This window comes from Botrytis sinoallii (genome assembly GCF_014898435.1).
Source record: "Botrytis sinoallii strain Bc 23 chromosome Unknown BSIN_001, whole genome shotgun sequence".
In the NCBI taxonomy this organism is placed as follows: Eukaryota; Fungi; Ascomycota; class Leotiomycetes; order Helotiales; family Sclerotiniaceae; genus Botrytis; species Botrytis sinoallii.
Window position 1 is genome coordinate 4,940,581 of NW_024066028.1, and position 20,369 is coordinate 4,960,949.

The 20,369-nt window shown below is 41.3% G+C and overlaps 5 protein-coding genes across 5 annotated transcripts; 1 reads left to right on the forward strand and 4 right to left on the reverse strand.

Annotated features, from left to right (window-relative positions):
• Positions 1-1,934: 1,934 nt before the first annotated feature.
• On the reverse strand, positions 1,935-3,328 carry EAF02_001049 (uncharacterized protein; the record flags this gene model as incomplete). The annotated part of the gene is made up of 7 exons (XM_038897097.1): positions 1,935-2,087; positions 2,183-2,419; positions 2,476-2,632; positions 2,686-2,848; positions 2,906-2,967; positions 3,019-3,046; positions 3,169-3,328. The coding sequence occupies 7 exons, from the start codon at positions 3,326-3,328 to the stop codon at positions 1,935-1,937; spliced, it is 960 nt and encodes a 319-aa protein (XP_038763956.1).
• Positions 3,329-3,783: 455 nt separating this feature from the next.
• Positions 3,784-4,969, reverse strand: EAF02_001050 (uncharacterized protein; the record flags this gene model as incomplete). Its single annotated transcript, XM_038897098.1, has 2 exons — positions 3,784-4,388; positions 4,475-4,969. The coding sequence occupies 2 exons, from the start codon at positions 4,967-4,969 to the stop codon at positions 3,933-3,935; spliced, it is 951 nt and encodes a 316-aa protein (XP_038763957.1). The 3' UTR covers positions 3,784-3,932.
• A 3,786-nt stretch (positions 4,970-8,755) lies between these two features.
• Positions 8,756-9,632, forward strand: EAF02_001051 (uncharacterized protein; the record flags this gene model as incomplete). The annotated part of the gene is made up of 3 exons (XM_038897099.1): positions 8,756-8,810; positions 8,860-9,223; positions 9,275-9,632. 3 exons carry the CDS (start codon positions 8,756-8,758, stop codon positions 9,630-9,632), a joined length of 777 nt encoding a protein of 258 aa, XP_038763958.1.
• A 630-nt stretch (positions 9,633-10,262) lies between these two features.
• Positions 10,263-10,970, reverse strand: EAF02_001052 (uncharacterized protein; the record flags this gene model as incomplete). The annotated part of the gene is made up of 1 exon (XM_038897100.1): positions 10,263-10,970. The coding sequence occupies one exon, from the start codon at positions 10,968-10,970 to the stop codon at positions 10,263-10,265; it is 708 nt and encodes a 235-aa protein (XP_038763959.1).
• A 1,505-nt stretch (positions 10,971-12,475) lies between these two features.
• EAF02_001053 (uncharacterized protein) lies at positions 12,476-15,091 on the reverse strand (the record flags this gene model as incomplete). The annotated part of the gene is made up of 1 exon (XM_038897101.1): positions 12,476-15,091. One exon carries the CDS (start codon positions 15,089-15,091, stop codon positions 12,476-12,478), a length of 2,616 nt encoding a protein of 871 aa, XP_038763960.1.
• Positions 15,092-20,369: the final 5,278 nt, after the last annotated feature.

A 20,369-nucleotide genomic window follows, 5' to 3' on the forward strand; every position in this document is an offset into this window, starting at 1 on the left:
TATTTTTCGAGCGCAATATTAAGCTTAATATTTATTGATTTGGACGAGGATATTTATTGAATGTGATATTGAGTTTAGTAAAGTATTGAGTAGAATATGTTAGTTTGAAGAGTTTTTGAGTGTTTTTCTATGTAGTGGTTAAGAGTTAAGAGTAACCTGGAAGTCTTTGATGCTGATGAGATATGTTTGGAGGGAATCAATATATGTTATTTCAGATATATTAGTTTCTTTTTTTTAAACATATAAGAAATTGATTTAGAGATATTCTGATTATTAAGATACTTATATTACAGCTATTAATTTCAATCTTATATTCATAATTATCTTGTTTTATATTTCACATTTTCTTTCTGTTTATTACTTTTCATAAAAATATATTAATAGATTAAGTTTTTCTTCTTTTTTTCAACTTACTACCTCATCTCATAATCCCCCTCTCAAGCTCCTCTTCCCCTCCCTCCCAAAAACCCCTCTAATCCCCCTCCCCCACCTCTTCCACACCCCCCTTCCGTTTCCCCTCTCCTCCCCCCCTCTCTCTGCACCTTCCTCCCCAAAAAACCTCTCCCAATACCCCTCCCACCCCTCCCAAAAACCCACAGACCCCTCCTCCCAACCCCCCCAATACAACACCTCCCCCATCCAACTCGGCATCGCTTCTTCCCGCACTCCCTGCTCCTCACTCAATTCCTGCACAACAAGCCTCTTCATCTCCTCTCCTTTTTCGCGGAGTTCCATATTCAGAAGTGAGATTCGATGGGTGAGTTTTTGTCGCGCGAGTTCGTTTTCATAGGCGGAAAGTGCGAGGTGTCCGTACCGTCGGGAACGGAGGAGTTTGTTGTAGAGGTGGTGGTCGAGGTGGGAGAGGGAGGAGAGGGGTGGGGGGTGGGAGTGGGAATGAGAGGAGGGGGAGAGAGAGGATGATGGTGATAGGGATTGATGGGGTGGGGAGGCTGTGCGGTTTGATTTGGATTGGGACTGCAGATATGGTTTATCGGGGTGGGAGTGAAAGTATTCTATTATTTGCGCATCGAGAGTTTCTTGGTAGGATTCTAAGGATGGGGTTTCGGGTGCGTGGAGAGAAGTGGGAGATGAGTAGGAGGAAGAGTAGGCATATTCAGATGGAGATGTATGGTTCGAATACTCGGAGTCGGAATTGGACTCTATTGTGTAAATAGAAGCGGGAGGTGTATGAGGATTTCTGTGGGAAGTATTAGATTGCTTTTGAGGAGTTGATATTTGCGTATGTAAATTTGAATGGTTTTTTGAAGATGGATCTTGGAGTGTTTTCTTGGTGTTGGCTTTTGATGGCATGTTGATTTTGACGATCCAAAGAGAGAAAATAATTGATTAATGAAGAATCGATGGAGATAGATACAGATTCTGAAGGTTTCTCACGTGGTTTAATGTGCGCAGAAAATTATATACAAGAAATGATTATATCGAATGCTGACTTCGGCCTGGTGTGGAGGTTATATATATGAAACTATATTATTCTTCTACCTGTATTTTCTGGGCCGTATATTGCCAACAAGACGGTGGTTGGTCAGACATTGGGTCAATAAAACAAAATTTTTATTTCCGTCATAGTGAGACCGGAATAGAGACCGGATGTTCTGTAGGGCTGAGATCTCGGATCTGGAACATTTTGTGGAGTGGATAATTTCGGGGTCGGGAAATGGGTCGAGATATGGGTTTAGTTGACTTGAGCCGAGAGGAGACGAGATGGGGTGTTGTATCGCGGGATGTGGAGTTCATTGTGCTTGGAAAGCTGGTGTTCTTGATGAGGAAAAAATGGGTCTGGTATTTTTAGGGGTGAGAATCGAGTGCAGTTTTGAGCGGACCTTACTAGCGATACAGTAACTAAGTTTCCAGAATTATTTAAGTTTGACTTGCAAATACATGTAGAATATCTGGCGTGTTTTCTAGCAAAAAAGTCAAAGGCAATGGAATTCTTCATTATGTATATGATCGAAAGCTCTCAAAAGCCCAAACATATGTGCTAGTCCCGCAAAAATCACCATGAGGTGAAGAATCTGATGACTGGAACCTAAAATATCATGACGATGTGGAAACCATTTTTCTGGTATCTGCGTATTGGATGTTTCTGTTAACCTTATTTCTTCTTCCATGGCGAATTAAAAGTGGGTGAGAGAACTAGGAGAAAAGAGAAGAGAAACCTTACCCTCACAGCATAAGCGACAGCACCAAGTAAATTGAACCCCGCCATAACCCCCATCCAATCTAGACTCATTCTCCATCTGAGCATTTCGTATCCATAGATTATGAGACCATGAATTATAAAAATAGTAGAGGAAAGTCCTAGACAGCTGTACATTGTTGCTCTATAGGAGCGTACTTTTGGATGATGGAACTCGGAATGAAATGTTGTGATTGCACAAGCTGTTGCGGAAATCGAGATCTTTTTTGGTTACTAATAGGAGATATGGCAAGGGGAAAACAGGGGAATATATTTACCATCATCCAATAGGTTCTCTGAATAACCGGATCGCAGTAAAATCCATAATAGACAGTCGGAATAGTAGAGCTCCACATCAATATCACTACACCTAGGTAATCAAACTGATTGCCCACTACATGGACTCTCTTACTGTGATTTGCTATGAGATGAAAACTATTGGCATCTTAGTTAAGAGATGAATATAATGGACTAACTATTAGACATACATAGCTGATAGCAGAAAACAGATTGCTACCCCGAAGAAAATTGTCGATAATACATTAATATCCACTATTTCTGCATTTGCAAAACGAGGAAAACTTCGTTTATGGAGAATGAATGGAAGCGAAGCGAATAGAATTGAGCCGAATAGATGAGAGCATATGTTGACTGGACGTTATTACTCATAAGCTGTGTTTGAAAATAATTAGGGACCACCTCATTTACCTGTCTCGTTGTGTAGATAACCTAAACTCCAAAGAGACTTGAGAAATGAATTCGAAGCAGGTCTATGATTTATTAGTGTTTAGATTTATAAGCTTTTAGTATGAGGAGGCTACCGATATCCAGTTAAGATATATTCATTATCTCTAGATTATCAAAGCATTTAGCTTATATTCCAGAGAATGTGTCAGGTAAACTAACCGCTGCCAATTTTCTCCATGGTGCTGTTAGTTGTTGTAAGCTATTTAGAGAACTTGGAGACATACGAATTTCGTGCCAATCCAGTAAATTGCTTCCAGAAATACGATTCTTCTTATTCTCTTTATCACGAAGGTTGAGAAAGTTGTTGATGGCCTGCGGAACATGGACAGCTTTGTGGATGTTCTGATCCTCTTTTCCAGTATGTTCGACTGGTCTTGATAGCATTTTCGGGCATTCAACAATAAATTGAACGACAAATTCCAAATCACAGCGAGCAATGAAATTATGTAAATAGATAGAACAACAGAATCTATGGATTGAGACGTCAAAGAAAAGCTACACAAAGCAACAAAGAATTAGTGCCTCGAGGTCGAATCGCGTACGGAGCGCTGAAAATCACAATGAAACTCATATGGTCTGGAACATATTGAACAGAGCATAAATATATCCAGTTGAAGAAATGGAACACCTTTCACCTCCTTGCACTCATCTACTCTGATGATATTTGAAATGAAGATTTCCACAAATTTTATATTTCAATGACCTTTAATCAACTCGTGATTATTGCGATGATTTTGGTGGCTTCATTGCCTTTTCCTAACATCAGCATAAAGCCACGTTCGACAAAGAAAGCTACGAAACTGGAAGGAGATGGGGTAAAACTTTCATGCGCAGATGTTTATATGGGTATTAAGATTAGTGGACATGACAGCAAACATCCCGGCATCTTCAAAAGATCATAAACATCTTCCGAGCTTCTAGAAACATGTATAAGCAAGCCTCTAGAAAGATCTGGAAGAGGCTCAAAGCGTGCGATGTGTCTAAAATCCTACTCTCTCTTGTCTGCTCGTGAGACTTTCTCATTTCTCGAAAATCTTTTGAAGACGGCAGAAATCATCTGTTTGAACCAATAAATGTTCAAGAGTGTCAATATAGTATTTGTTCCCAAATATCCCCAAGCTAACCATATCGGTAATGCCAACTCTTCAGATCCTCTAGAGAATCTGAAAATGTCCCATTCTGGGCCTCCAGGGCTCTTGAATTCTGGAACGGATATAGTGGGAGTATGGAAAGCCCCCCATATATCTTGGTATAATTTTGCAGATTGATATATACCCCAAACGAGACGGCACGAGAAAAATGTTAGAAGGAGTATTATGCCGTTGTAAAGTTGTGCTTTGGAACCCGTCATATTGAGTTTGTCGAAGAACCAGTGGATATTGAGAAACGGAGTGGAAAGCTCATAAAGGACGAAGTTTTGGCCATAATAATTTGCGAATGGTCTCTGAATATCCCATACATTAGTAGGATTACTCCCTTGAATAGCCTTCACAAGGTTTTTAGGAGAGGAACAAGAAATGAAAATCTCACAAAACCAATGCCAACCACTAAAAGCGCGCAAAGTGCATGTATCAACGAGCTCCATCCAAGGATATCAAAATGGACCACACTAGCCATTAAATCCCACAAGAAATACCCCATAGCAAACGCTTGAACGAGGCCACCAGCCCCAGTATATCCCCATATCCTTCCTGTCCAGTCCATGTTCGATCGTTCTTCGTCCGTCCGAATTAACCATAGGGCTAGTGTGCATATCAATGTGGATTGAACGAACGAGACAAAATGTATGTTCCAATTGATTTTGTTGCTATGGGAAAGCGATGTATATGTTCTTGGAAAGAGTCGACATGAGACAATTTGGGATACATATATATCTATGGTGTAATAGAAACAGAATGCGAAGAGTATTTCATGTATGTGGAAGGGCAACGTCTGCAAGTTAAAAGTATTTGTGAGGGTTTGCACTTTCGTGAAGAGAATATCTGGTGGAGAATAAACTGGATCGAGCATCTTGTAGGTTTTCATTGTGGAATTTGTAGATCTCTTCATCTCAGATCAATATGTTACCAATACCACATGATGATAATATGTAGCACTATATGCTTCCCCTTGCATACAAGAGGTCTCTATTGGAGGAACTCCGACTGATGCTGCAATAACTTTTGCAATGATTGAGACTGCTCGGTGATCATCTTTAACCCGTTGGAGACGATTCAATTCTTAGAGCGGCCATAGCAAAAGGTACACTTGTACGAGTTGGAGTGAGTGAATAGATATCTGTTAGGAAACCGAATGATAAATTTTAAAATGATGATGGAAGCCATGTGCTATCTTCACGAAACAGATCAGATTCACTCAGGTTCTCACACCTACAATGTGGCGTGGAAAAGTAAAAACGTTCAATCAGAAAAGGATAAAAAGATCTTGCAGAGATTCTTCAGTGATCCCAATCCCGAAGTAACCGATTTCCCCACTATGTGCACGTCCCTACTACGTGCACGACTTTGAAAATATCAACATTATGGCTTCAAACATCGATGATATGTCTTTAGAGACTTGTATAAAGCTTGTATTAGATCATTTGAAAGGGGTTCAAGCTTTTAAATATATCTAGATAACTAATTTCTTTAAAATTGATCGATCCACACTTTTCTGGTGGTATAGAGATAAAACTATCTTGAGAAAATAGTTCCTCTTTGATATGAAACAAGTGCTTTCTAATGATTAGGAGAAGGTTTTAGTTGATCAAATCAATAAGCTGATATAGAGATCTATCCCTTTTACAAGCTGTATAGTCAGAAACCTTGCAGAAGAGATATTAGATAAAGAGGTGGGAAAGAATTGGATTAGTAATTTTGTTAAGAGGTATTCAATACGTCTTAAAAGTCGGTATCTTTGTTGTATTGATAATTTGTATATAAAAGTCGATAATGTTGCTATATTTGATTACTTTTATAATCTGGTTTGAGCTATTTTCTATTGTTGTTGATCTTTATTATCTAAAACGCTTTTGCTAATGCTCTTCTTTTTTTAATTTAGTTGATAAAAGTGATTATAAAATATGATATACAGCCGAGAGATATATATAATTGAGACGAGGAGGGCTTTATAATCAGTATAAAGAGGATTATAAAGAGGATAATGAGTGTTAGCACTTATAATAAAAGCAGAGTAACAAAAGCTAGGCAAGATGGATTAAGAGAGTTTATTACTCTATTGGTAGCTATATGCATTGATGGGACAGCTCTCCCTCCTGCTCTTATTTATAAAGGAGACTTAGAGGATCTATAAGATATATGGGTTCAGGATGTAGGGGAGAAGGATAAAGCCTATTTTGGAGTCTCAAGTAATGGGTAATCGTCGAATGCTTTTGGCCTATATTAGCTTATAAATGTATTCGATCCTATTATATATCGAAAAGCAGGTGGAAGATATCATCTACTTATTATCGATAGTCATTCTAGTCATATCAATATGAAATTCCTTTCAAAATGCAATAAATTAAAGATTATTGTCTTAATTCTCCCCCCTCATTCTATACATCGACTACAGCCTCTCAACATTGGAATCTTTGATGCCCTTTTGACGAATTATAGTACATTATTGAATGATTTGATACACAATAGCAAGAGGATTGTTGGTATGACAAAGCATATGTTTTGGGGTATATTTAAAAAGGCTTGGGAGCTCACTTGTACAAGGCATAATATCTTACAATCCTTCGAAAAAACAGGCATATATCCTATGAATAGGAGTCTTACGATTAACTGTATTGCTCTGAAAGCTTCTTTTACACTACCTACATCATTTAAAACTCGCAGGGATGCTTTTGCTACATTGTATACATCAAAAGCGATATATAGAATGAAATTAGAATTTCGTTGCACTTCCATCTATGAGATTACTTTAAAGCTTTTTAAGGCTGCAACTACATTAGGAGCTGAAGCTTTTATATAGAGATATAGATCTAAAGGTTTAGAAAAGGCTCTAAAGCTTGAAAAAAGGAAAAGAGCTCGTTCAAAGCATTTAAATCTCATTGGAGAGAAGGGGAATGGTGCGTTTTTATAGTCACCTTCTACTATTATTAAAGCTAGAGTGTATCAAGAAGATAAAGCACTTAAAGAGGAGCAAGAAAAGGAAGCTAAGCTTCAGATAAAAGCTGAAAAGAAAGCTGAGAAGGAACGGAAGGAGATTGAGACGAAAGAGAGGGTATTGCAGAGGGAGGTTGATTGTCAGATTATATGTGATATAAAAGAAGAGGTTAAAAAGACTTTAAAATCAACAAAATCTTTAATTAAAAGAGATAAAAAGTTCCCCAAAGCTTTTTTTACTATAAATCTAATATCGACAAAGACTATAAAGCTTTTTGATATTGTAAAGACTAATAATTTGAAGAGAAAAAAAGAGAAGGTCATATTACGATCTAGTAAAGAGCGAGCACTACGAGTTCTATCGAAATTCAAAATCTGAAGATTTTATTATGTTTTTAGATAGTATTGTATCTTATCATTTATCAATTAAATTGCTAGCTCTTTATCTTATAAATTGAAATTGTTATTAATTTTTAAAGTTATTCAAAAAGGGTGATCGAGATCGTGCATATAGCAGGGACGTGCACGTAGTAGGGAAATCGGTTATAGCCTGGATCCCGTGACATAACTCTAGAATCCTGCAACCCTTACAAAATCACCATCCCAAGTCCAAACACGTCAATTATTCATCCCAACAAATTTTCATCACATCATAAGAAAATCAATTGCATCCTCCGCCCGTTCAAAACCCTAAATGAACCTATAATCAGACGATATCAACGTACAGACGTGCATTCAACCCATGTTATTGAAACTTGGGACGTTTTAAGGTTGTCGGAGTTGATACACCTCCGTGCTTCATGTACTCGCTTGCTTACAATGCCATGGACGGACATGATTGAAGCCGAAGAGAGTTAGGGGTTGGCAATGGGATGAAAAGATTGGATTTCTTTTACATGGACAGTAATAATGCTTGCGTTGCTATCGAGAAAGAGGAATGGTGATTTGCTTGCGATTCGAGTATAAGACAGTTGTTGAAGAAAGATACACGTACACCTAAAGTTAGGCTAATCCCCTGTCATATGCGAAGTTTTGCCATCATATAAAGAGATCGAAGAGAGAGGGAATTTACACACCATTAAGGCCCAGCCTTACACATATTACCCCAAACATCTCCATTTATTAACCTTTAAGCAAAGCATCCAAACATGATACACACCATCTCAACTTCAAAAGATAGTTACATGCCAAGCCTTCACTCCTGTCATCTTATCTCAATCATCATCCGTGGTTTTGGTTCCCGTCTAGAGACCTAACCCCTGGAGTTTTAAACCTCCCTTCCCCAAACACTTCAAAGTCATTTTTGTTACAACCCCAACCTTCATGATGTCCTTGAATATTCTTGGAAGAAGAAATTGTATTGAAGTTACCTCATGTGTATCGCCAAGGCTGTAACAATTGGACAAGCATGTTGGAGATCATTCAATCTTCGTTTTTACTTAATTATGCCTTCTTTCTCCCTCGATGTAGGTTTTGATTTTTTGATATTCATCTCTTGTATTTTACTTTGTCTGCTGTTTCTTTCTCTCTTCATCATTCTTCCTACGATCTCTTATAACAAATTCGTATTCTTTAATTGTTTTGTCGGCGAGTACGATATCACACATTTTTCATTTTCAAGCGCCAGTCGCCATCAGTCTATTCTGCTCTATTCTATAATTTTTAGAAAGACTTATTCACACAGTAGTTCTCTAACTTCACAACTATTCATTCTATCAAAATGCATTTCACTCAGTCTCTCCTCCTTTCCGCCTGGAGTATCAGCACTGTCTATGGTAAGTCCTATGCATAGCCTCTCTCCAATCCAACTAACCCTTCCTCCAGCCGCAGCCAATACAAGCACTTCTCAAACCCATATAGTCCGCGTCGGCCAGGCCAACAATAGCACTGCACTTAGATACTTCCCCGACAACATTTCAGCCAAAGTAGGCGATACAATCCAGTTTCAATTCGCAGCCGGAAACCACACCGTTACCCAATCCACTTTCGACGCACCCTGCGTTCCGATTAGCCAAAGCTCAAATAACACAGGTGTTTATAGTGGCTTTATGAATGTAGCTGCTGGATTGAATAGTACGGGTATGGTACCAGTATTCAGCATGCCGGTTAAGGTCGCTACACCTTTGTGGTTTTATTGTAGTCAGGGAAAGCATTGTCAAAATGGAATGGTTTTAGTGGTCAACGAGAAGTAAGTTTTCTTCTCTTAATCAACAATGTAATTTATACTAATACCTCACAGCACCGCAGCAAACTCAACCCGCTCTCTCGCAAACTTCGCAGCACTAGCAGCAAAAGCCACAAAAAATATCGCCCCTACATCCAACGGTACTTCGTCCACCTCTTCTTCCTCTTCCTCAACTTCCAATTCGGGCTCTTCAGGCTCAGATTCCTCATCCACAGCAACAACACTCTCTCCAGCCTCAGGTACATCTTCTAGTAACAGCGGTGATTCATCTGCAGCTGCAGCTGCATCCGGAACAGCTACTACCAGCACGAGTCTTACGGCCGCTACTGCAAATGCAGGAAATAGATTTGGAGTCCAGAATGCAATGGGATATGTGGGTGCACTTGGAGCTGGTGTAATGGTTTTGTTGTGAGGGGTTTATCAATAAGTTGAATGCATGACGATGCAAAAGAGACATCTAAAAGATGAGAGAAAAGTAGATTTGGTGGAAATAATGCGGAAAAGAAAAGAAAAGATGATTCGTTAATGTATCACTATGCATATATGCATTATACCGCGATCCTGTGGACGGGACGCGATGATGGCGTATGGAGATCACTCTCTACATTTTTTTTGTTTAATTCGCTGGATGATAAAGCGATGTATCATGATGAGATAGAATAGATGATGTCTGTCATATCCATATAACTTTCGTCATCATGTATGTATGTGTGAAGTGCTCGTTCATGCTAGAGTCAAATGCACTAGTCGAGATTAGATAGTTAATAGCTGGCCCTCTTGAACAATATTCAGATTGAAGATCGATGGCTCCTTGACTTCATTCATGAAATCCCATAGTGAGGATATATAAAAGATAACAGATAGGATCTTTGTATCAGAAAACCCGCCCGTTGACACTCCCCTCAAATCTCCTGATAACGCCGAATCTCGCCACGCTGCCTTAATAGAAAGAGAACTTCTCGTAGATAAACATTCGTGCCAGCGAAGACCCAAATCAGCAAATTCGCTTCTATGCTTCCAATTGTAAATCCGTATCTCCCCCTCAGAAATCCAATAACAACTGCGGCGCCATCTTCTCCAAATCTTCCACCTCCCAAAACCCGCCACCTCTTCCACTACCCCTCTCCGCGTACCTCACCCTCGCAATTGCCTCTCGAACAAACGTATCCATATATTTTCCCACCGCTTTATTCGCTTCTTTCGAAATCCGCGTGTTAGGCTCTGCAAAAAGTTCGTGCATGATCTTAGAGAGCAGATCATTAGGAATTGTTGTGCGGGTCTCAGAGTCCGAATCTGATTCCTCTGCTGGATTTTGGTGGGTAGATGTTGAGGCGGCGTTGCGAGGGGTAGGACGAGGTGGAGATATCATTTCGAGCTCGGAATCAGAGGACTGTGGATCACCGTTGTCTTTTGTCTTGGAGGTTGAGGGTTTAGCTGCGGATGTAGATGTAGATGTTGATGCTTTGCCTTTTCCTTTTGATATAGGTGGTTGTGATGCGAATGGGTCATCGCTATCCTCGTCGACTTCCATTTCATCATTTTTATCCTTTGCCGACTCTGAATCTGAGTCTAAATCTGAGTCTTCGAGTTGAGGAGTGGGAGTTATGGACGCGCGCGGTTGCTTGGAAACTGGCGGTTTGACTGTGGATTTAGGTTTGGAGGTGGTAGATGTCGAAGTTGTGTCTTTGGGACGTCCGCGAGGTTTGGATTGCCCGGAGGGACGAGGGGGATTGAATGGTTTTGGGGGCATGTTTGTGGGTGGATGGGCAATTGAAAGGGAGATCAAGGTGATTGTGAGCTTGCTTATGTATTGTATACGATATATGATGTGCGGTGGACGATGTGGATGTGCAGATAATTGCAGCAGTAATGTTGATCCAAGTTCTTTTCGCTGAGAGGGTTGAAGAAGCTGAGAGACGCGACGCGAAATGGAACGTTAACATGTGACGCAAGAAAATGCAAATACGGTGACCTTTTCGCTCACACTTCGGAAAATTATCCAACATCGACATCAACAAAGCAGTAAAAGAAACTCAGTATTACTCGATTTAGTTTAGGCTGTTGAAAAAATGAATTATATTCATTAGATGTGCAACAAAACGTCTGAAATGGATGCTAGGGATATGGTAGAGGATGGTGAATTGATGAGAAGGAAAGGGAGGTTGATTCTAGTGAATCTTTGAACCTCCCTTTCCTCGAATTTGAGGTGAATGTCTAAGATGCTTCGGGTGATCACAGGACGAGTATATTTTGAAAGGGCAATCTAATAGCTCAGATCATTCAGACTCTTCCACGAACTCACAGAATTTCAGGATGAAGTATTGGTAGCATGGCGATGTTTTCTTTCCCGTGCACTCGAGCCCAAACCTGGCGCAACATCTTCTCGGGTGTCAGCATTGCTGACTCTAAGATTTTTAATGTAGTTTTCCCATCTCTTTTTACATGGTAGAAGGTGATCGAAGTTTAGCCTTGAATGAAGTTCGCGTGATCTGAACGAATTCTCAGGAGGACTGTGCTTCAGCTGCGGAAAAGTAGCTGCCAGGTGTGAAGATTCGAGAGCATTTCTCGTTTGAGGATTTAAAGAAAGGGGTCAATCATTGGACTTATCAAACTGAAGTTGACGATTGTCGGCTTCTGGAATACCACCATCTAAGTCCTGGCCAGCGTGTCAAGAATGACCTCGCATTACTTCTCTTCTGGAATTTGCTTCGATAACATCTCGCGAGAGTTAGGATTTCTCTTTGCCACTCACATACCATACGAATCAACTCACAGACCTAGTAATCAAGGGCACCCATCAATCTTAGCAAATTAACTACTATAACATATTATAACTATCTTCTACACACTACATAAACATGAACTAAACGACAGCAGACGGTAATGCCTGCGGATATATATGCAAAATAAACAAAAGAAAACTTTTGGGCCACGCCAAGTCCACAAGGGTAAAAGGTATCTATCTATCTTCCGTTTCCTTTGTCGGTGCAATCATCAAACACACTCTATACCAACGCCGTTTTCTTGCTGTTCGGAGTGAGATTCAAGGATATTACCCACCACGCACGAATGCTTCGCTCACTATACCTCCCTCCCTCCTTTTCAGTTTCGCTTCCTCTGGTGAGAAAGGAGACGAATGTGAAATTATATACAATGGAAATATTTGTTTTGTAGATTTTGTTCGTGTGAAATTGAATCGATGGATGATGAAGGATCTGTCGTTGAGATTTATATGTCGATCGATGAACCTCAGGATTAGATGATGTTTGTAATACTCATCCGTTCGTTGCCGCGGCTTCTGTCGTCTCTTTGAGCCGGAGGACTTGTTTGTGGTTTTGCTTTAATTGGTCCCATTCCACCCCCTCCGATTGATCCTCCTGTTGAGCCGCCCATTCCACCTGCTACTCCGGGCGCTACACCCAAGCCTAATCCAAATACGCCTCGAGGCTCCGGCAAATATGCGTTTCCTTGTCCTTGTCCAGGGAGAGATCCAGAACCTGGCACAGGCCCAGACGCATTAGATTCTCTAGCCAAAATGTCCACCAAATATTGCACTCTTTCCCACCCACCCCAGTCCCTCGCTTCCGCCTCCCCAAGCACCAAAAGTCCTCCACTTAATCCACTCATACCTCCCATCTCCCTGTCTCTGTCTCCCTCGCTTGATAATGTAGGACTAGTCACACCCGCTCCTCCAGCAACATTGGGACTCCTCATCCCCATCGTCTCTCTGCCTTGCCAAATCCAACTCTCATCCCCACCTTGCAGATCTCCACTCAAGTATGCCAATACCTCCTCATCCATATCAAATCTTCCTATCCTCTGACTGGAATTTTGACCTGAATACACCTGTTCCCTACTTTTATTGTCCAAACTCCTCTTCTTATCAATCAATACACCCAAAAAGAATCCAATATATCTTCCACAAGCCACATTAACCTCTCTCTCAAATCCAACATAAGCAAGCGCTCTAATACATGTCGCAGCGGCGTCGAATCGTCCTCCAAAGAGTAAAAACAAAGTGCATCGCCATATATGCATACAAATCATCGCACTAGTGCTTTGGCCCCAGCTTCGATTTTGCGAGGATAGTGGGCTTGTGGAACTTTGAGGGAGAGCGCGAGAGAGTATAGAAGCACTGTTCATAGAGTCGAGAATACAGGATTCGATAGCGGATGCGCGTAGATCGGGTGGCGAAGAAGTAGTGAGATTGTGGCGGTGAAGTAAGAGACGTGCGTTTAGAAGGTGGTAGATTGGGACGAGAGTTGTGGATTCGAGAGGGTCGGAGGAAGAGAGATGGCAAGGGAGCGGAAAAGCGGATAGACAGTTTGTAAAATATGTGTCGAATATAGAGATTGTGGAAGGGGGAATAATAGGTAATTTGAGGGTCTTGAGGAGAGACCCTATGGCGCGCATGGTATGGATAATTGGAAGAAGATAGGTTGACGGCATGCTTGTTTGTGCGCTGTTTTGAGGCGCAGGTGGAGACCGATAGCCCAAATAAAATTCATCAATGGGGTTAGGGAGATTAACATCGCAATCTGCGTCGTCGATAAGAAGGGGTCTTCCAAGTTCAAGCGACATGTGCCGGTCCCAAATATAGATTCCCCACCATACTCTTCTGCGCATTTCATCTTCAACTAATTGCCACGGTCCCGTCTCGCAATGAAGGCCCAAATCTTGTCCAATTCGAATACTTGATCCAAGCCATGTCCACGCTGACGATTTAAGATTCATTTCGTAAAGAAATATACTGGTAAGGAGAGCTGAACGCGCATGATCTATGCAGTAATCGTCGTTCCAAAGATCTGTAAGGTTTATGGATAGGTCTATGTATTCTTTACCTTTGTAAGGTCTTTGAATACTAGGCTCTGTGCTGAAGAGAACTCCCACTGCCATCACCGCAAAGAATAATGCAGTCCAGTTCCGTGATGTAGTTTCCAAAGAGCCCTTTTTGTAAACTTCTTCATACTCGCGCTCAAAGTTTGGCCAATGAAGTATGGGTGTTACTAGATGTATGGAAGAATAATAGGCTCTCAAGAGGTGATCTGCGAGATGCTTAAGAGGTAGTTCGGGAGGCGGAGAAGTTCTGTTTACTGGTGATCCTGTTTGTCGGTATGGAGCTGGAGTTTTGAAGATTCCATGGCTATAGTTCCCGATGCTTGATTGTATTTTTGACAAATCGTGTTGCAGAGGGGCTCTTGGCCTCTTTTTAGGTTGCGATCCAATCTCTGGTAAGTAAATAGAAGTCGAACCTTCATCAACATCCATTTGATCCTCTTTCATACTGAGCATGGCTCTCAATTGGTTATTCTCGCGCTTGACTTGGGCAATTTGTTTCTCCAAATCTTGAACTTGTTTGATGGAAGACATACGTCTATTTGTCTCTTTCGTAAATTGACATTTGACATTCCTACTAGAACACTCCGAACAGCTACTGGTTTCCGTTGCATCGCATTTAACTTTGCGTTCTCGACAGGCATCACAACTTGGATCCTTTCTTCGTTGTCGATACGCTCGCTTTTGCGCTTGCATATTTGCCGATGTCATTTGTCCAACAGAAGGTCCTGGAGTGCCGCTTGACGACCCATTTGATGCTATGGAATCCATGCCCATTCCGCCTGGAGAGGTAGTAGCAGAGCCATAACTGTGGTGGAAGGGACTTTGCCCGGGTGGCGGAAGCCCTGAAGTCATTGCCATGTGTTGTGGGTGAGGGATGTTTCCGGTCATTGGCCGTGGCGAAGCTCCCATTAACCCTCCTTCGTACAATCCTTGGGGCCTGGGAGAGGTCGCAGAAGATACCGAAGATGAATCATAAGATGATGTAGAAGGTATCGGTGATCTGGGATATGTATTATGCAATGGGTCCGTCATTGTTGGAGCACGCGGGATCTATCTCTTCAATTGATATAATGACTGTAGGTGAAGTTGATGTATCTGTGAAACGAAAATACTGATAATGAAGTTGTGTTTACTTAAAGATGTCGTTATTGGTGGTTTAGCTTCATCGCTTGGTCGGTATGTACCGGTCTATAGAGTACTTGTGATAGAAAAGAGTGTATAAAAATGTTCTAATTAGAAAGCTCAGTGATAAGATCCACACAGTGTCTATAAGATCTAGTCATAAAACTTTTAGTCAGAAACAGGTAATCTTTCAAGTGCTCCGTGTGTTGAAGATCTGAAAGATTCGCGATGCGCCGCAGGGGAAAGAGTATTGTGCAACTTTGAAAGCTGCTAAAATCCGACGCACGCCTGCAGTGTGCTCAAGCTAGAATTTCCCCCACTGAATCTTCAATGCTAGATGTATCAAAAGTCGGCAGCTGATTCGTGAGGTGGAGGTGATTAATCTGTGACAGAACGGATATCAGCCAGTTAGATCAAAGCAAATGGTCGCATATCGGGAAATACTAAATGCTTTAAAGGAGAATGACCATTTTGGGGCGGTAAATGGGCATGAAGAGGGAAAAGATTGTGCCGATGAACAAGTGATATGAGCTTTTCGTGCTAGAGTTGGATGAGTGGTTGAATGGGAGGGTATATGACGGAGATGCAAGCATTGGGCTTCCGCTTTAAGGCTGATTGGGAAATCTGGAGTAATTGATTGCCAAGATTGAAAGGCAAGCATTCAAATCAGAGGTTCGCCAAAGTTTGCTAGGCCCTAAGTTTCCCTGCTACCCGGCCATCCATGTATATAACAAGGACTATTATCATGTTAAAAAGTAGCGGCATAATTGCGATGCTCCAAGGCCTCATCAGTCTAGTTTCTTGTGACAGGTTATCGGCAGGGGTTTAAGATACGTGCCAGTGAGTAGTAGTTCCCGGAACACTCTGCATGAAGCGAATGTCAAGGGTGTTAAATCCTAAGGTGGGTATGGCCACGAGGCAAATTCATCTTGAGATCTTTCCCGATTGGGATGCAAACTTGAAATCTCATCCTTATTTGGTAGTCGGGTCGGCAGGAGGTTCCTGTCATACTTCGGGACATGATATGCACTGCTGATGGCGCGCTTGGTTCGATTCTCCAGCGGAAACTCAAGGCTCAAGAAGATAGTTTCCAGGCAGCTCGGTACTGATGAGCCGTCCTAAAACTTAAAACGACATATAGAGGAGATCTTTCAAATAAATTAATAAAACATACCGTTCAACTTGCGCACCTAATTCACCGACCACTGATATTTGTGAAGGATGACCTCCCTGCAGGATTCTCGGGTTGTGGCGTGGGTAAGCGTTCCTACTTGCATGTATGCGGACTCCAATCCACTTCCGGCAGAGGATACCGACAGGTTCGGGCCGTTGATAGGACAGGGTGAATTCCAATGACTCGGAGTTATTATGTTGATACTTTGGGGGCGACGTAAGTCTTGTATCAAGAAGACGAGCAGATGGAGTGTGACGAAATAATATATGAGAATCTAGGTTCTAGGCAAGATGTACTGGTACATGTATATATTGTGCGACGTTCGAAATGAAGAGACCCTTGATTAGACACTTGGGAATATTTTGATAATTTCCTAGCCCACGCGATTTGATACCAATTTGAGAAATGTGTAAATGTGAGATACACGTGGGCGATCTTCCTGAATTTCGTTTTTGATGATCTTTATTTTCCAGACGCCAAATGCGGATTTGTTCATGAACAATGCTTGAGTCTAGGATTCCGAGAATGGTCTAGGTCTAGGCCGTTGATGGCATAAGAATAACTCATGCACGATTTGTGTCCGTAGGAGATTTAATAGGCGACGCGGCACAAACCTGGTAAAAGAGGTTCAACATTTGGTACTGGGAATATAGTGATGGGATAAGGTGGTGGTACCTGCTATCCTTGTATATCCTTGCTACAATGTATTTAAACGGGTACCTTGAAGAGATTCACTGGGGTTTGTCTCGACAGCATGCTGTGTTCCTAAGATCAGCGTTGTCAAACATGCTCGAGGTGCATGATAATGTATGCAAGGCTGGTTGTGAGAGAAATGTTGCAATATGCAGATACAGCTTTCAATGCCATTTAATTTTCACTCGCCCCCGCGCGTACAAACATAGCTTTATCTTTGACAAGGAAGAACCAAGGTAATGGCAGTGGGGTTTTCAAGTTCCGGTTCTTCAACAGTGCTGTCGAGGCGTCAAAGATCTCGAAGCAGGGAGATCTCCTGTCGACCTAGAAGCGAGCCGTGTACACCCAATGGCGAATTAAATAAACACTAATTGGTGTTTCATCTTCTAGATCCTGCTCAGAGCCTCTCTTTTACCACTGACTCCAGGTAGTCCATCGTTAAAAAAAAAAGGAGGGGGGATGTATCTTTCCGGAAAGAAAGCATATTCAGAGGAGTGGTTCCGTTAGCATTGTAGGGGTTTAGGAAGCATGCCAAGACTCTAGATGTTGAGCCATGGCATCCCGAGGTACCTGCGGATTATTGTGGGGACAATAAATGTTGAAATGAGGGGATAGTCGACAAATATGCCGGTTTAAGTGGGCGGTATATCTGTTCGTTTTCGATCTGTGTTGATGGCGACACATACGCGCCACAGATCCATTGATCAACTATCTACTCTTTTTCTTTCCAAAAAGCTAGAAGTGGGATCATTATCTTATTTTGATGATTGAGGTTTGTCAGTATCTGCATCTTTAGTTTCAATGGAGTCCCTTCGAAATACCAACAGTACGTGGAAAGCAAGATCATCTTATCTAGTATGACATAGATATTGATATCTATCTTGATTGTATCGATGTCATTTATTGTACTGCTAGCTCTAGATTGTTGAAGACCATGTCCGACCGCTTCTGATAGGCCTACAGGCTCAAAAGCATTGAGGCATTTCAATTTGCAGCACTGATTATACCGGATCTTAATTACTTGCTCATCTGACCGCTGCAGGAGTCCATCTCACTGCTAGTCAAATTGGGCTTTACAGGAATTAGCGGGGTTTCCTAAGCCATGAAGCCTGAATTCTTTTACTTGACAATTGCAGTTGCCTCGGCGTAGTCTGCTACCGGATACCGAAACAATATGACCTGCGATGGGTATAATAGGGAGACATTGGAATGAAGATGCAAAAGCCTCGCCCAGAGGTAAAAGTGTAGATTGAAGTGTGCTACTATGCTTGTTTGGATGGCTTCATTTGCAGGGCCTACCTGGACTGCTTCGAGATTCTAGCGAGATCCAAGATATCCACCTAACAGAAAAATGCACTGCCTCCTTGGCCGTGACTGTCAATCAAGAAGGTTTAGATGGGCGTCACGGGTCGTGTATTTACCCGATAAACTTTTGTTAGGACAAGCCTCCCAATGTATCGGTATGAGATATATGATGTCTCCCAAGTCCCGGCTGTGAGTCTCGATCTGAGAACCAGATTACCTTGACTCATGACACTCATGACTGCGTAAGGAACGTGTGAATACTCGTTTTGGGTTGACTCTTGAGCTTCAATTAGATGGTAATTGACAAGGAAATTCGTTGTAGACAAGACTGTCACTGTTCCCATGTATTTGGATTATGGGGAAGTACCCTAGGTGACGTTGGATAGCATTTGACGTTACTCCGGCAGCATGGATTCCATGTCTCAAGAATAGAGTTTGTGCTGCCATGGCATCGCGGTCAAACATTACTAAATTAGTTATGCACACTTCGGAAACCGAACTACCGTGCTCATCTAGTGTCCGAGTCTAACTGACCAATTTCAGCAAGTCAGTAACCGATTTGAGATGAAGGATGATTATGCTTGAGCGTAAATAATTGCGATGAGAATTTACACGGCATTCTTCAGATACTGCAAAGTTTTGTGCAAAATTACCATGTTTTAGACATTGGCTAATTTTGTCGATACCGACAGAATTGACATTCGAAGCTCCAGGCTTGGAATTCTGGAATCATACGGTGCTTGAGTATCGTTTTGAAGGGATTGAACCTTTGAGGAATCAGAGAATCAAAGACATTCAAAATTGCAAAGTAGATCGCTGCACTATCTCATTTCGCCCACTCCGAGTTCGTTTGGTTGAGATCGGGTTATTGTCGAAATTGCCAGGTTGATTTGTTGAAGATGACGACAAAGGGTGCTCTGTGGTGCTGTCTAACATCGGGGGACCATCCGAATCTAGGGGCATTCCCGGCGCTTTATTTGTTAGAACTTAGGGTTGGTGGTCATTCGAGTATAGCGTTCACACTGTGAGGTCGAGACTCGTATTGTTCTATGATTGAGAAGGCGGCTTCGTTGATCACTCTGACTTTGTTTTAAATTGATATCACGGAATTGATCTCACGATTCATTGACGATGTGTCCCTTGGACTTCCTTCGGAATCCTTCCTGAAGCTGCAGGTTCTGTCTAGATTTCATTATATGAAAGAATTCAATCAGAGATCAAAAACACCGACAGCTGGTATCTTATCGCCGAACATCACTTTACCTGCTACCCACTCCTCTGGAATGCCGGTAGAGTTTGCCGAAAAAAAGTAAATGAGAACATTATGATATTCAGCATGGATGTGAATCCGATTTTTTTTCCATTATCCGGTTACTGGGTATCAAGAACTGATCGTCTTCCCATGGTGTAAGGTTGATACTGATCGGTATCAAGGTAGAAAATTGCAATTAGGGTTGGGCGATTTGATGATATATAATATCGCATATTCGTCACTTCAATATAATATATAATATTAATCAAATCGCATTATATATATAACTAATCATAAAATTCTATAAAACCCTATAAAAATCCTATAAAAGACTATTTTAAAGCTATTTTGAAAAGAAAATAGTTAGTATAGAAATTACATGATTAGCACCTAACTTTTGGGTCTAATTATATACTAAATTGAAAATTAGAATTTATCAAAAACTTTTTTCAAAACGATTCATTTTCATTCATCCTGATAATTTTATTGGCCCAAAAAACACATACATAAACTTAGCATAATATTTTATATGCCTCAAAAAGCATGATAATATGAAATTATATAATCGATCCCCAAATTATATAATTCGCCCATCCCTAATTGCAATACTACTATAAAAACAAGGGATAAACCGCCATTCGCCTAAGCATCATGATTTTGAAATATGCCCGAGAGATGAGAAGCTCTGGCCCAACTAGGATGTGTTAGTCGGGCTTGGAGAAGACCCATTTTGAATGTTAGTAGGTATGCCGAAATCTGAAACG